Source organism: Euprymna scolopes, chromosome 17, assembly GCF_053919585.1.
Source record: "Euprymna scolopes isolate OS-2025 chromosome 17, ASM5391958v1, whole genome shotgun sequence".
Taxonomy (NCBI): Eukaryota; Metazoa; Mollusca; class Cephalopoda; order Sepiida; family Sepiolidae; genus Euprymna; species Euprymna scolopes.
The window spans coordinates 115,205,034-115,220,997 of NC_136498.1; the positions used below are offsets into that span (position 1 = coordinate 115,205,034).

A 15,964-nucleotide genomic window follows, 5' to 3' on the forward strand; every position below is an offset into this window, starting at 1 on the left:
AAGAAAGAAATAATATCCAGTCAAATAAGCGATTAAAAAAAAAAGAAAGAAATAATATCCAGCCAAATAAGCGATTAAAAAAAAAAGAAAGAAATAATATCCAGTCAAATAAGCGATTAAAAAAAAAAGAAAGAAATAATATCCAGTCAAATAAGCGATTAAAAAAAAAAGAAAGAAATAATATCCAGCCAAATAAGCGATTAAAAAAAAAAGAAAGAAATAATATCCAGTCAAATAAGCGATTAAAAAAAAAAGAAAGAAATAATATCCAGTCAAATAAGCGATTAAAAAAAAAGAAAGAAATAATATCCAGTCAAATAAGCGATTAAAAAAAAAGAAAGAAATAATATCCAGCCAAATAAGCGATTAAAAAAAAAAGAAAGAAATAATATCCAGTCAAATAAGCGATTAAAAAAAAAAGAAAGAAATAATATCCAGTCAAATAAGCGATTAAAAAAAAAAGAAAGAAATAATATCCAGCCAAATAAGCGATTAAAAAAAAAAGAAAGAAAGAAAAGTAAAGCTCTAGTGATTTGGCAACATCAGCTTTTTCTTATAAAAAAAAAAAAAAAACCAACTAAATTTTAACCAAGAAGCAAAGAACTATGGGAAGCTCTAATGAGTTAATCGGAAATCTGCTTTTTTTAGATTAAAACGAAGCAGTCTCTTCATTGCCCTTCATAGCATATACTTATTATTTCAGTACACTTCAGAAATGACAATGCAAATTTGAACTTTAATACACAACAGACCACTGAATGAACTGACAGATTTTCCAGTGAACAGAGCCTTGATGACATACACCCATGATAGGTTGAGCCAGCTCCGCCAGTGTTCCGGATGAACGCAGACCACGTATAACTCTCCACAGCAGCCAAGATAGTTATGGGCAGCCAGTCCCAAGACTAGTGGCAAACAGTAGATTTGTGAACCGGAGGTAAGTTTGAAATGTCTTCAGCTGGCCTCCTGAGCATCTTCTCCAATCTTGGATTGATTCTAGAGCTATTGGTTTGTGAATGGACTCTTCCTGTGTTGTGGCGTGCAGTGTGACCAAACCAACAAAGTCTCCTCTTTAAAAGCACTTAGGTAAGGGAGATGATCCTGCATTGCACCCAGATTTATGTCTTGGAAACAATATGGTGCAAGTGGACTTAATAAATTTGGTGAAAGTAGTATAGGTCAAACACTACAAACCTTCTAAGATCCGTAGCTCTCATCAGCCAAATCTTGTAGCCATAGACAAGGATCGTCTTAATAAGCGTCTGATAAATCCAGACATTCATCCCTATTGTGATCTCAGGACGAGACCACAGACAGAGCTCTTTATAGGGTGGACATATCTAATAAACTATTTAGTTACAGTTTACAGATGATATTTGTTTACAAAATTACTAAAAAAATTTTTTTTTAAATAAAACAGTAAATTTTTATTTTTTTAAATTCATCAAACTTGTGTTAATTTGACTTTATGGCTAGTTTTGCCAATTTCACTCGAACCTGTCTTTGGTTTTTTGATGGCAGCCTCAAAATGACATTCACCATTATCTCCTGATTTGGCGACCATAAGCTCTTGTAATTTTGTTCGCACTTCATTCAGATATCAGCTGGATCTGTCAATATCTTGCTTTGCTATATTACACACAAAGAAGTCGCGGAAGTTGCACTGATGTTGAGAGGCCAGCTGTTAGTGGAAGTGTGGTCGATAAAACTTTTTGAGGGATAGGTTTGCGTCTTTCGGCTGATAAAGCAGAACATGGAATCTTGCTGTCACATGTTAGGCCTTCCTGTAGCTACCTGGTCGGTCCAGGGTTTCACTACCTTGCTCGGAATACAGATGTGGACATCGTTGTTCAGCCTAATAACATGAAGGAAGAAATGAGGGGGGGGGGAGGGGCATGACGTCACTTTCACTGACGATGACACTGGTCTGATGATGTCAAATTGTTGATTGTGCATTTTCTCTCTGATGTTATCTTGCAAGCTTAATCCTGAAGCTTTCAATTCTTTTCTGATTTTTTCTACCAAGCTTGTGCTAAGGAAACCAGAAATCTATTTATCATTTTGGTGCAAATTCCAAATAAAACTGGGTCTCTCTCACAAACATGAAGATTTGAAATTGTCCATAAATTTTTGCATAAGAAATAATGAAACGCATAAAAATAATAGAAATAAGTTGGTGTTTTCATAAAGACAAAACTGACAACAACAAGTAGAAAAACAAAATTTTTTTTATAAAAATGTAAATGCAAACAAATATCGTTATAGTTCTGTACTTTTACGTTCATCTAATCTGTGGTGACGTGTAGAAAGTCTTCCTGTGACATACCCGTTAATCTTTCGAGAGACCGATTGCTGCACTATGTGCATCTTGGCAAAAAAAAAAAAAAACTCCAATGGTGGTAAAAGGATAGACCCTTGACCCCAGAGATGTCCCAACTATTCAAAGCTATCAGTTTCAATGTTGAAGGTCTGTCACCAGCAAAAAATTGACTTCTTGTCCAATCTCAAGGTTTGATGTCCTGTGCCTTCAAGGAACAAATAAAACATCATCTCTGACCAGAATTCTAGGCAGGTCTTTTGTCATTTTTCATGCTAGTTTGTTGTATAGAAGTACCATTTACATGCAGGGGCAAGTCGGTTGTCAAAAATTGCAGAGACAAGTCGGTTGATAGTATGGAAATAATACAGCTGGAAAATAACAAAACGACATCTGTCTACAAGCAACCTTCAGTCCAGTTCAAATGGTCTGCCAACTACTCTCTCTGGACAGTAAATTCAATCTGATTATTGGTGACTTCAATTATTATAATTGCAATTATTAATGCAAAAAAAAAAAAAAAAAAAAAAAAAAATGTTGCTAATTTAAAGTTACATATAACTGACTGATCGACCGACATATCCTATTACTGAAATGCATAGATACATGTAAACAATGTTTGAAAAGGAAGTAGAGAGAGGAAGGGAAATAAAAAAATAAAAGCACACCTTTTTGTTGTTGTTGTTGCTGCTGCTGCTGTTGTTGTTCACCTTGGAGTTGTTTGTTGCAAAGTTGTTGCAACTTCTGATAAAGTTCTTTGCCTGCAAACTGGCGTGACACTCCAATCTTACTGAATATCTGCCCGGGCCAGAAACGCTGCAAAGCTGATCCAGTGGTCTCTGGATGCTTTGGTCGATTGACTTGCATCACATGTGACCAGTCCATGTTCAAAACGTCAACAATACCTGCAACAGCAACAGAAAATAAAAAACCAAACATTTTTTATAACGTACAACAGATAATATAATTACATTTTCCTTGAAAAATAAATAAAATGTAGTTAATTTATTTCTTTTTTTTTTTTTTTATGGGGAGGGGCACATAAATTTGCACTTAAAAAGAAATTATTAAAAATTATGGCAATTCAGACTATTTTTCCAATAGGCTAACTTTTCACAAAGAGATCTTCCTTTGCCTCCCCTCCAAACTATATGCTAGATTTTGTTTTTAAAGATGGATTTTTATTATTATTATTTTTTTTTTTTACCATAACAGGGCTTTACATTTCAAGTGAAACAGTCGCATTTGCGAGTGATTTTTCAAAGTGGTGACTAGAAATAATGAAACGCTTATCTTTTGACGATTGTATTTCTTTCACTGACAATCTTCCAAAGCTCACTATTGAGTGAAAAAATATATTTTTAACTTTTTTTTTTTTTTTTTTTTTTAAATAAAACAAGCAAAGTCGAATTATTTAAACAAAGGCTGTTTCAAAAACATCTGAGGAAATTCGAATGTTTATACGTTCAAGCATCAACATAAAATTTGGTGTATATTTAGAATTACACTTATTAAAAAGAAGTTGTATTTTCTTTTTAAATAAATAGAAAAAAGGATTTTAAATATGATATCAATACACAAAACACCCAAAACTTAGGACTTGTATTGTTATCTTCACACTTAGACCTGAATAGTATTTAAGCCGACATATCAAACTTTGATTCTGACTAGCCAATTTTCATTTGTTATTGTTGTGCCATGTAAATTAATAAACTATGCTAAAATTTATTTTAAAATAAATACATGAGCTGATTAAGCAGTTTTCTAATAATATGGAAACAGGAGGATTCCCTTTTCTAAAAATATTTTTGGTACTTATTCGCAATAATAATGAAAATCGAAAACTTGGATTTTAAGAGCAATGTTATCTACTTAATTGTCATATCAAAGTGCGTATTATATTTCTACATTATTACATCAAACATTTACTTTTGTGATCAAACAATCCACCATTATAATTTTGAAGTGGAACTTAAACAAGGTAAGTAACTCATAGTTTGGAATCTATTATTTACGTATAACTTGCAATTTATTTCAAAAGCAATTTTCTATTTTATCATTTCTCGTGATTTAATTATGTTACTAATTTAGACATGACAAATAGATATCATGGTTTTAACTGAAATTCAATACTTTGATTTTCGATACCATTTCTTCCAACCAAAGGCTGTTTCAAAAACAGCTGAGGAAATTCAATATTAGTTGTCCTCCCTCTCCCCATCTAAAAATTAAAAATAAAACAATAACCATACACAGTCGATTTATTTAGTTTAATTGTTGTTAACATTAAACATAAAACCATGTTAATATTTAGTTAGTTTAGTTTGTTTTAACATTAAACATAAAACCATGTTACATTTATTTAGTTTAGTTGTTTTTAACATTAAATATAAAACCATGTTACATTTATTTAGTTTAGTTGTTTTTAACATTAAATATAAAACCATGTTACATTTATTTAGTTTAGTTGTTTTTAACATTAAATATAAAACCATGTTACATTTATTTAGTTTAGTTGTTTTTAACATTAAATATAAAACCATGTTACATTTATTTAGTTGAGTTGTTTTTAACATTAAACATAAAACCATGTTACATTTATTTAGTTTAGTTGTTTTTAACATTAAATATAAAACCATGTTACATTTATTTAGTTTAATTGTTTTTAACGTTAAATATAAAACCATGTTACATTTATTTAGTTTAGTTGTTTTTAACATTAAATATAAAACCATGTTACATTTATTTAGTTTAGTTGTTTTTAACATTAAATATAAAACTATGTTACATTTATTTAGTTTAGTTGTTTTTAACATTAAATATAAAACCATGTTACATTTATTTAGTTTAGTTGTTTTTAACATTAAATATAAAACCATGTTACATTTATTTAGTTTAGTTGTTTTTAACATTAAATATAAAACCATGTTACATTTATTTAGTTTAGTTGTTTTTAACATTAAATATAAAACCATGTTACATTTATTTAGTTTAGTTGTTTTTAACATTAAATATAAAACCATGTTACATTTATTTAGTTGAGTTGTTTTTAACATTAAATATAAAACCATGTTACATTTATTTAGTTTAGTTGTTTTTAACATTAAATATAAAACCATGTTACATTTATTTAGTTTAGTTGTTTTTAACATTAAACATACAACCATGTTACATTTATTTAGTTTAGTTGTTTTTAACATTAAATATAAAACTATGTTACATTTATTTAGTTTAGTTGTTTTTAACATTAAATATAAAACCATGTTACACTTATTTAGTTTAGTTGTTTTAAACATTAAACTATGTTACATTTATTTAGTTTAGTTTGTTTTAACATTAAATATAAAACCATGTTAATATTTAGTTTGTTTTAACATTAAACATAAAACCATGTTACATTTATTTAGTTTAGTTTGTTTTAACATTAAACATAAAACCATGTTAATATTTAGTTAGTTTAGTTTGTTATAACATTAAACATAAAACCATGTTAATATTTAGTTAGTTTAGTTTGTTTTAACATTAAATATAAAACCATGTTACATTTATTTAGTTTAGTTGTTTTAAACATTAAATATAAAACCATGTTACATTTATTTAGTTTAATTGTTGTTAAATGCAACATGGTTTTATGTTTAATGTTAATAACAATTAAACTAAATAAATGTAACATGGTTTTATATTTAATGTTAAAAACAACCAAACTAAATAAATGCAACATGGTTTTATGTTTAATGTTAAAAACAACTCAACTAAATAAATGTAACATGGTTTTCTATTTAATGTTAAAAACAAGTAAATAAATGTAACATGGTTTTATATTTAATGTTAACAACAACTAAACTAAATAAATGTAACATGATTTTATATTTAATGTTAAAACAAACTAAACTAACTAAATATTAACATGGTTTTATGTCTAATGTTAAAACAAACTAAACTAAATAAATGTAACATGGTTTTATGTTTAATGTTATTTAGTTTAGTTGTTTTTAACGTTAAATATAAAACCATGTTACATTTATTTATTTAGTTGTTTTTAACGTTAAATATAAAACCATGTTACATTTATTTAGTTTAGTTGTTTTTAACGTTAAATATAAAACCATGTTACATTTATTTAGTTTAGTTGTTTTTAACGTTAAATATAAAACCATGTTACATTTATTTAGTTTAGTTGTTTTTAACATTAAACATAAAACCATGTTACATTTATTTAGTTTAGTTGTTTTTAACTTTAAATATAAAACCATGTTACATTTATTTAGTTTAGTTGTTTTTAATGTTAAATATAAAACCATGTTACATTTATTTAGTTTAGTTGTTTTTAACATTAAATATAAAACCATGTTACATTTATTTAGTTTAGTTGTTTTTAACATTAAATATAAAACCATGTTACATTTATTTAGTTTAGTTGTTTTTAACATTAAATATAAAACCATGTTACATTTATTTAGTTTAATTGTTGTTAAATGCAACATGGTTTTATGTTTAATGTTAATAACAATTAAACTAAATAAATGTAACATGGTTTTATATTTAATGTTAAAAACAACTAAACTAAATAAATGCAACATGGTTTTATGTTTAATGTTAAAAACGACTCAACTAAATAAATGTAACATGGTTTTCTATTTAATGTTAAAAACAAGTAAATAAATGTAACATGGTTTTATATTTAATGTTAACAACAACTAAACTAAATAAATGTAACATGGTTTTATATTTAATGTTAAAACAAACTAAACTAACTAAATATTAACATGGTTTTATGTTTAATGTTAAAACAAACTAAACTAAATAAATGTAACATGGTTTTATGTTTAATGTTATTTAGTTTAGTTGTTTTTAACGTTAAATATAAAACCATGTTACATTTATTTAGTTTAGTTGTTTTTAACATTAAACATAAAACCATGTTACATTTATTTAGTTTAGTTGTTTTTAACGTTAAATATAAAACCATGTTACATTTATTTAGTTTAGTTGTTTTTAACATTAAACATAAAACCATGTTACATTTATTTAGTTTAGTTGTTTTTAACGTTAAATATAAAACCATGTTACATTTATTTATTTAGTTGTTTTTAACATTAAATATAAAACCATGTTACATTTATTTAGTTTAGTTGTTTTTAACATTTAATATAAAACCATGTTACATTTATTTAGTTTAGTTGTTTTTAACATTAAATATAAAATCATGTTACATTTATTTAGTTTAATTGTTGTTAACATTAAATATAAAACCATGTTACATTTATTTAGTTTAGTTGTTTTTAACATTAAATATAAAACCATGTTACATTTATTTATTTAGTTGTTTTTAACATTAAACATAAAACCATGTTACATTTATTTAGTTTAGTTGTTTTTAACATTTAATATAAAACCATGTTACATTTATTTAGTTTAGTTATTTTTAACATTAAATATAAAATCATGTTACATTTATTTAGTTTAATTGTTGTTAATATTAAATATAAAACCATGTTAAATTTATTTAGTTTAGTTGTTTTTAACATTAAATATAAAACCATGTTAAATTTATTTAGTTTAGTTGTTTTTAACATTAAATATAAAACCATGTTAAATTTATTTAGTTTAGTTGTTTTTAACATTAAATATAAAACCATGTTACATTTATTTATTTAGTTGTTGTTAACATTAAATATAAAACCATGTTGCATTTATTTAGTTGTTTTTAACATTAAACATAAAACCATGTTACATTTATCACAACAAAATTACAGTCAGGTTCGTTAGCAAAGAAAAAAGAAAAAAAAAAAAAAAAAAAGAAAAACCAAGATTGGCAGAAATAAGCCTTTTTAAGGGGGGGAAACAAAAAAACAAAAAAGGAGGTAGGTGAATTTCCGTCAAGTAGTGGATCTTTGCTAATGAAACGCATCAAAAGCTTTAAATCCAAAGCAAAAAAAAAAAAAAAAAAAAAAAAAAAAAAATCAAAGCATTTACACAAATGGCTTTCCAGATGATGATTATGCATTTCTTATGGAGTTGATGGTGAGGATGTTTGCAAGGAAACAAAGAAATTTATTTGCACAATTGAATGTAATTAAAAAAATTTCGTTTTTTACTCTTTCGCCCAGATATTTGAAACATAAGCGGCTTACTATTTGGGATCATGTCTAAAAGGGGACTGTGGGGAGTTGAACAGCAAGATATCTGCTCATATTACATTTAAACTTCAGCAGGTTAGTACAACTAGAGAAACAGGAAAGAGGGATGCAATTCTGAAGTCTAGCAGTCTGAAGGAAAGAAACTATTAGAGTAAAAGGCTTTCCTGCATATTGGGATCTCAGCAGTGAATGGGCAGGATTTTGCTGCTCGTTGGGTTAGTAAATGGTATGTACATTGAGGGGAAAGGCACAAATAATATGTATTCATCAGAGCACATTCCATTAAAGTACATCTAAAATAGGTACAGGGATGTGATACTGCGGTGATGGGACAGAGGTTGGAGCTTATCTGACAGTGCAATTAACAGAAAAAAAAAAAAGACAGAAAATAATTCTAAAATTACGTTGTACATTAATGAAAGTGAGAAGACATATCATCATGTTGCTAAGCGACCATTACAAAAATCAACATTAGAAAAAACACACCATCAAAACAGAACAGGAAGCAGCAGTGGTTCTTATTCAAAATTCAACCAAATTAAAAAAAACAAACATACAGAAAAATCTTTATGATGTACGTACCTGTCATGGAGCAAATATGTCATATTCCAAAAATTATGTAAATTGATCAAGTATTTTTTTTAAACTAAGAAAATCAAATTTTATGATGAAACAAAAACAGTCTATTTTGATCGGCCATATTTAATAAAGGGAGAGAACTCAATTGAAACTACCAAGATTTTAAAATCAGACTTATAATGGCGACAGAATACTATTAATTGATAATAATTGTAAAAAAATGAATTTTCTATTACCCCCCCCCTCAAAAAAAAAAAAAAAAAGAAAGAAAAAAGCTTAATTCATATGATTTTTGGAGTATGATATTTTTGTTCTGTGACGAGTATGTACATCATAAAGATTTTGAATTCTAAATAAGAACCTATTGCCTTTTCTTTTGTTCTTTGATACAACAGGAGAATATCTAAAATATCTGCTTTTCATTTGATTGAATGACACAAATAAACTGTAATACTTGATTTTTGTTGTTAAATTTTAATTCAAGCCAGACATTACTTTTTAATCTACAGTTTTAAGGCTTCAGTATTACTTTTGAATTTTGAATACTCACAAAACAAAAATTATCTTTCTATTAATGATTATCTCACCACTTCTCATCTGCGTGTTTCTCATCCTATTCAAAAAGGCAATCTAATTATGAAATTAAATCAATCAGAATGCATATTGCTTTCTTCATAGACATTTTATTTTTGGTTAATAGTTAAAAAAAAAAAATAAAAGACTAAATTACTGTATGATCCTTCAAAATTCGAAAGATATTTGGAATCATTTAAACTGGGTTTAAAATTCTTAGCAAATCTTCATCTATTTAAAGATTGACAGTTTTGTGCTGTGTCCACCTTACAAATAATAATGAACTCTTCCACTTACTATGAAGTCCCAGAAAATATGTCTCTCGGTGTCAGCACATAGTTATACAGAAGTCATGCGCCTGTGGTAGTTGGACTGACGTATACCAACTTTCTTTATTAAATACAAGAAGATGTACCAAGTGTTGCCCGGTATTAAATATAACGTTAAATTCCTTATAACAAAAAAAAAAAGGTAAGAAACTGAGACATGTACATGCAAATATTATGTTTTTCTAAACAGTTCACTTCTAGAAAATAAAAAAACTCAAGTTGAAATTGAAACCAAAACCTAAAGACAGTGAGTCAAGTACAATAACCATTAGGCCAGCTTGATACAATCTTTAAAAGGTGTTTTCAAACCTACTTATTCTTAACATAATGTGAATGCTTTGCACATGTATAGTTGTGAAGCAGTTGACAAACAGATAAAAATGACCCCCCCCTTGATTCCTTAGCAGCCCTTTTTCCGGATAAAAACCGATTAACAAGTTTTCCACATGTCTGAATATCAAAAATTCGTTGAGTATATAGGTTGAGAAGTGTCCTCACACACACACACATTCTCACTTGTATAGATATATACATGAGTGTCTGAATGTGCCCCTGTTGTATCAAATAACCGTTTTTGTTTTCTTTACTTCTGACTGATTAAACTATAGGTATCATAGGTATCAACCACTTGACGAATTACGTGAGGAAAAAATAAATAAATAAATAAAACAAAGCAAAAGATTAGACATGCAAGTGACTTGTCAGGTGGTATAAATGCTGCAGTCATGAAAAAAAGCGAGTTTTCTATTAAAGGGGGGAAAAAAAACGTAAAATTATTGACACACGCGGACATAGGGAAAGGTTACAATGGCAGCAGTAGCAGCAGCAATCCGAGAAGGCAGAGTTCCGCCAAGAATTCAACTCACTCTTCTTTTTCTTCTTGTTGTCTCCTCCGACTCCAAGGAGTTCGAGATCCAATTCACCGCCCTCCAGGCTTTCTTCCTCAGAACTTATTTCCTCATACTGCATAGCTGCACTGTCGAGGTCGAGACCATCTGAAGAAATAATACACAACCCACTAAACACATTGAAGATATAAATATCTTATGGCGCTTGTTCAGAATAATAACAAAAATTTGAATTTCAACTAAAGCAATGTCATCTACTTAATTGTCATGTCGAAATTAGTAACATATTAAAAAATTACAAAAAACGATAATATAGAAAATTAATTACTGGTGAAAATTACTTTTGGAGAAAAATTGCAAGTTTTACTTAAATCATAAACAAATTTCAAACTATGAGTTAGTTCCCTTGTTTAAGTTACATTTCAAAATAATGGTGGATCACTGAATCATGAAAGTAAATGTTTTATGCCACAGTATGTTACTAATTTTGACGTGACAATTATGTGGATAACACTGCTTTTAGTCGGAATTTAATTTTCGATTTTATCCCAAACAAACATCTTTCTTATTATAATCGAAATGCTGTTGTCACGACCTAATTCACAATTACCAAATTTGTAACCGCTGTAAGAATTTTCTTTTTTAAATGTCAATCATCCAAAAATGTCTCATAAAGAGTAACTCCCCCTTCCTAAAAAAAAGTAAATAAAAAAAAAAGCCACGTATGAAATCATTAATAAAATTCTGCAATCCAACTATATTTGATACAAATTCAATATCTGCCTGACTAGTCCAAGTTCCAGTCAAACAAATATCCAACAGCCTTCTGACCATATTTGGTAAAAATGACATTCAGTTTATGCCTGACTTATCAAACCACTTTCAGTGAATTGTTTTATTTTGCAAACATAAAAAACCCACAAAAGTACAATGTAATATAAATATTTACTTTTATAAAATCGACGAAGTAATAACCTGGGAAATTCAAGTTCTCTCTCTCAACAATATAAAAATACAGTAGAACCTCGGGATACGGTGGCCCTATGATATGTTTTTTTTTTTTGGTTACAATGTGGAATATGATGTTTTTCTGCTCCCTGGTTACGGTATTTGCCCCGTCTTACGGTGTTATTAATGCTATTTGATTATATACTGTATTTTGTTACTAATTTTTAACGCCATATTTCACAAAAATACAGTGTAATATAAATATTTACTTTTATAAAACCGACCAAGTAATAACCTGGGAAATTTAAGTTTTCTCTCTCGTCAATATGAAAATATTCAAATTGAAGGACAGATGTTTAAAAAAAAAAAAAAGATACAAATCTCAAAAGAATTTTGTTTAAAATCAGTAATTTCAATATAAACCATGGACGCCAATAGTAGAATTTCATAGGATGAAGTGGAGAATATAAACAGGAGAAAGGACAATCCTCAACATCCGCTACAGAGAATATATATAACCAATGAAGTCCATAACACCATTGTGCAACATGTGACTCACTATAGACACGTGCTAATCAGAGTGAAGAAGATGGAAGCTAGCCTGGTATAGTCACATAACAAGAAAACCATACAAAGAAAAATCAGTGCAGGGAAAATCAAGAGGGTGTAGGTGCAGAGCATAGCAATGAAAAGACGGACCGGTGATATTACCAAGCTGCTTGGGAAAAAATTTGCCGCAACTTAGGTAAGTAGTTACAGATGCCAGGAGGAGAATGCTGATACGATGCTCATTGTGAAAGCAATCCTGGAATGAATTTCAGGACAAGTAGTGACGTGTTCAGATAGATCAGGTTGAAAATTCTTCCAATTCAACCCCATCCCCCCATCATCCACATCAGACAACACTGTCAGCAGTACCTCCAGAGTTTCTTCAGGTTAGTCAGTTTAGGTGTTATGAGGTTTTCCAACCAATCTTTTGGCATATAATTGATTCCATAAGAGGATGCAACTCACAAGTTCTGGCTTGTTTTTCCAAGGGTGATCAGTAAGCTAAAATCTTTTTTTAAAGAGACCAAGATAGAAGGAAGGCATTTCTTGGTTGACTATTTCCTTTAGTGGACGTCCAATCTAACTCTGCGCTTCCTTATGCACGTTCCATCAAGTAATGCTTCTTGCCATTTTGTCAGCCTCCTAGCTGTCGAGCCATAAGGCAAGGCAGATTCCACTGGCCACTTTTTCAATCATCAATCTTGTCTATGTAATCAACGCCTCTTGTTTTTACTGTTTCAACGTGTGCTTCTTGCTCTTTCAATAGTGAATTTCGGAAAGTGTCGATCCCTACGTGTCTGCATGGGAAAAACCAGGGCAAAGGATGAAAAAGAAGAAACATTTCGCCCGGAAGACTCCCATAATCCCACAACAACGGATAATTGTTTACAATTGTTGTGGTATGACATTCGATCATGTGAAAAAGGGTTGATATGCCGCAAAACTGACAAAACTTTGAAACATTTTTCAAGACATTAATTATCCAAATCTTTCTCAGTTGACAATTACAAAGATTAATTCTATTTATTGCGGACTATTATCCTCATCTTTTCTTAGTTGTTGTTTTGCGACGTTTTGGCCAACTATTCCTCTAGCCATCGTCAGGTGGTAACCGCGACGGGATAGGAACTCTGAATCTCCTGACTGCATTCACTGCAATTACTGCCTTCCATAGTTGTCGTCTCACCACGTCTTGGCCAAGTCAGCCTCTGGCCAGCTTTGGGTAGGATTGAAACCGCTATCTTCAGACAATTCTCACCTGGAACCGTAAAGATTCAACGGGTCCCGAAGGGCAATTCAGGAGATTCAGAGTTCCTATCCTGTCACGGTTACCACCTGACAAAGGTCAGAGGAATAGTTGGCCGAAACGTCATGAAACAACTAAGAAAAGATGAGGATAATAGTCTACAATAAATAAAATTAATAACACTCATCTCAATAATGAACTCCAATTAAATAATTACAAAGATTTTGACTAAATCAAATGTTCAAAACGGTTGACACAATAGCAATCAGTTCACCAAAAATGAAGATTTCTGATACTACGCTCATATAACGGCATCGCCCCGATGATCTCTGGCTGGTTTTGAGATAAGTATTAGATTAGATCAGTGAAGGGACATTGAGATTGGGCAGTATCAGACCGGTAACCATTTAGAAATACCAGCTCTTATATGTGAGAGGACAATGACATGTTCCTTGAAAAAAAACTAAAATTATCAAAATGGTATCTGCAGTTTGTGGATGAGTCGAATAGTTGGTACTGCAGGGTTTCTGTACTACATAAGATGGTGAAAAAAGATGGAAAAAAATCTGATGAGAGTGTTTGGGGCTTCACTACTGTACCTCTCCTGATGTTCGCCCCCTCATTTGCAAAGATAACCGTGATCATATAATTGTTCTGTGGGTCTGGAGATGGCTTGTCAGTCCAATTCAATACTGATCTTCCACACGTAAGACCCTTATGGGAGAATTCTACAGCAGAAGTGCTGCTTTGTCTTTTCTCATTTAAAAAATGTTATTTTTTTTTATTTTTCTTCCTTTGAAGATTGTAACGCTGGGTATGAGGAAGCCAAACCAGCTGCCAACATTGTCTCGCTTTTCATTGAAACCAACCGAGAGCTCTTTTTAGTATCCTCGCTGTTCCCTTAAGTGCAATTGTCTGGATCTCTTTTGCACTTGGTTCACCAGGAATATTAGTTAGGTAGGACTTCAAGTTCTTCTTCATAAGCCCTGTGGCACCTATGATAAATGGTATGATTGATATCTCCTTTAGATTCCAGTTTCTTTTCATATCATACATGAGACCTTGATATTTGATCTGTTTCTCTCTTTCAGCTCTGTTCAGACCGCCATCATTAGGAACACTCACTTCAATCAAGGTTGCAACTCTCTCTCTCTGACTTATTCCATATAACTATGTCAGGTTTCACAGCAGCATTTTCAAGGTAGGTGGCTGTAGGGATTACATGGTCGCAATGCAGATTCAGTAATTTTAGTCCCTTTGTGGCTTGCAGTAGATCAAGAACATTTGCCTTGGATTAGATTTTTCCATGGGGTAGAAACAAACCAAACTATTTTAGACAGACCTCCAGGTTGTCGTTGAACTATTTCTGCTGTACTCCTATGGTACCTCTCCTAGGAAATTGTGAAATGCTGCGCATGTTGGTCGTCCCACTCGGTGATCAATGGTTAAAACACAATCACGGAATCAGACTAGTGTTTACGGTGACTAGCGTAGATTAGATAATCGGCAATGTCTCCTGCAGCATTTACAAGATACTGAGGGACAGAATGAATGAAATCTGAACGGTTCCCAACGAGTCAAAGTAGAGAGAAGAACAACAACTAAAACATAAGTCAAAAAAGATGGAGAAAATCCAGTAAGACTGAAAAATTAAAACAGGTTTTACTTACTGATATCCGAATTAGCACGGGCTGTGGGCGTGGTTACTTTGGTTGGTGTTGGGGTTACAGCTACAGTGGCGGTGTTGGTGGTTGTCGTGGTTGAAGTGGCAGTTGTTGTGCCCGAGGATACGGCTGCTGCTGCTGCTGCAACAGCAGCTGTGGCCGCAGCAAAAGTAGCCGGGTTCATGGGGGGTATGGGTGGGGCTAGGGTATTCATGGGCATTGGATGGCCCATGTTATGAGGCATCGACAAGAGGTTCTGTATTAACCGGGGATTGATAGGCGGGCCGGACATATTCGCTAGGCTATGTAAAGGGACACAGCCGGGGGCAGCACCCAGTAGGGGTTGCTTTATCACGGGCATCATGTCGCCACCAGTTGCGTGATTAGAAGAATCCATAGGACGACGGAGATCTGACATTTGTTCTGGATCGGGAAGTAATCGAGGCAAATGATCAGGCTTCATTCGGAAACTGAGAAGAAAAAGACAAAGAAAATGATGTGTATTTTTTCTTTAACTCAGTCGACACACATATCTATTATTATAAGGCGGCGTTAATCAACATTAGGCATATCGATGCTTGTTCATATTAGTGGGTTTTTAAACCAACGCATTTCAGGTGAAAACATTATATATTTACATGTCATGGCAAAATTAGTATAAGTTTTAAAAATTACAAAAAAAAACAAAAAAATTACGAAAAATAATTATAAGTAAAAATAAGATTTATCGAATTAAGTTTTATCATGTTTTAATGTGGATGAGTTGTGAGA

General features: G+C 30.9%; 1 protein-coding gene across 3 annotated transcripts in view; it reads right to left on the minus strand.

Moving 5' to 3' along the window:
• The window catches only part of LOC145296908 (uncharacterized), a 237,080-nt gene that overhangs the window by 13,916 nt on the left and 207,200 nt on the right, over window positions 1–15,964 (minus strand). For 2 of the 3 annotated variants that reach the window (XM_080143072.1, XM_080143074.1), the window contains 3 exons: window positions 15,200–15,663; window positions 10,805–10,933; window positions 2,986–3,222 (listed from right to left, as the gene is read on the minus strand). In XM_080143072.1, coding sequence (XP_079999198.1) covers window positions 2,986–3,222; window positions 10,805–10,933; window positions 15,200–15,663 — 830 coding nt within the window. The remainder of the gene's footprint in view (window positions 1–2,985; window positions 3,223–10,804; window positions 10,934–15,199; window positions 15,664–15,964) is intronic. The other variant, XM_080143073.1, reaches the window with a different exon arrangement.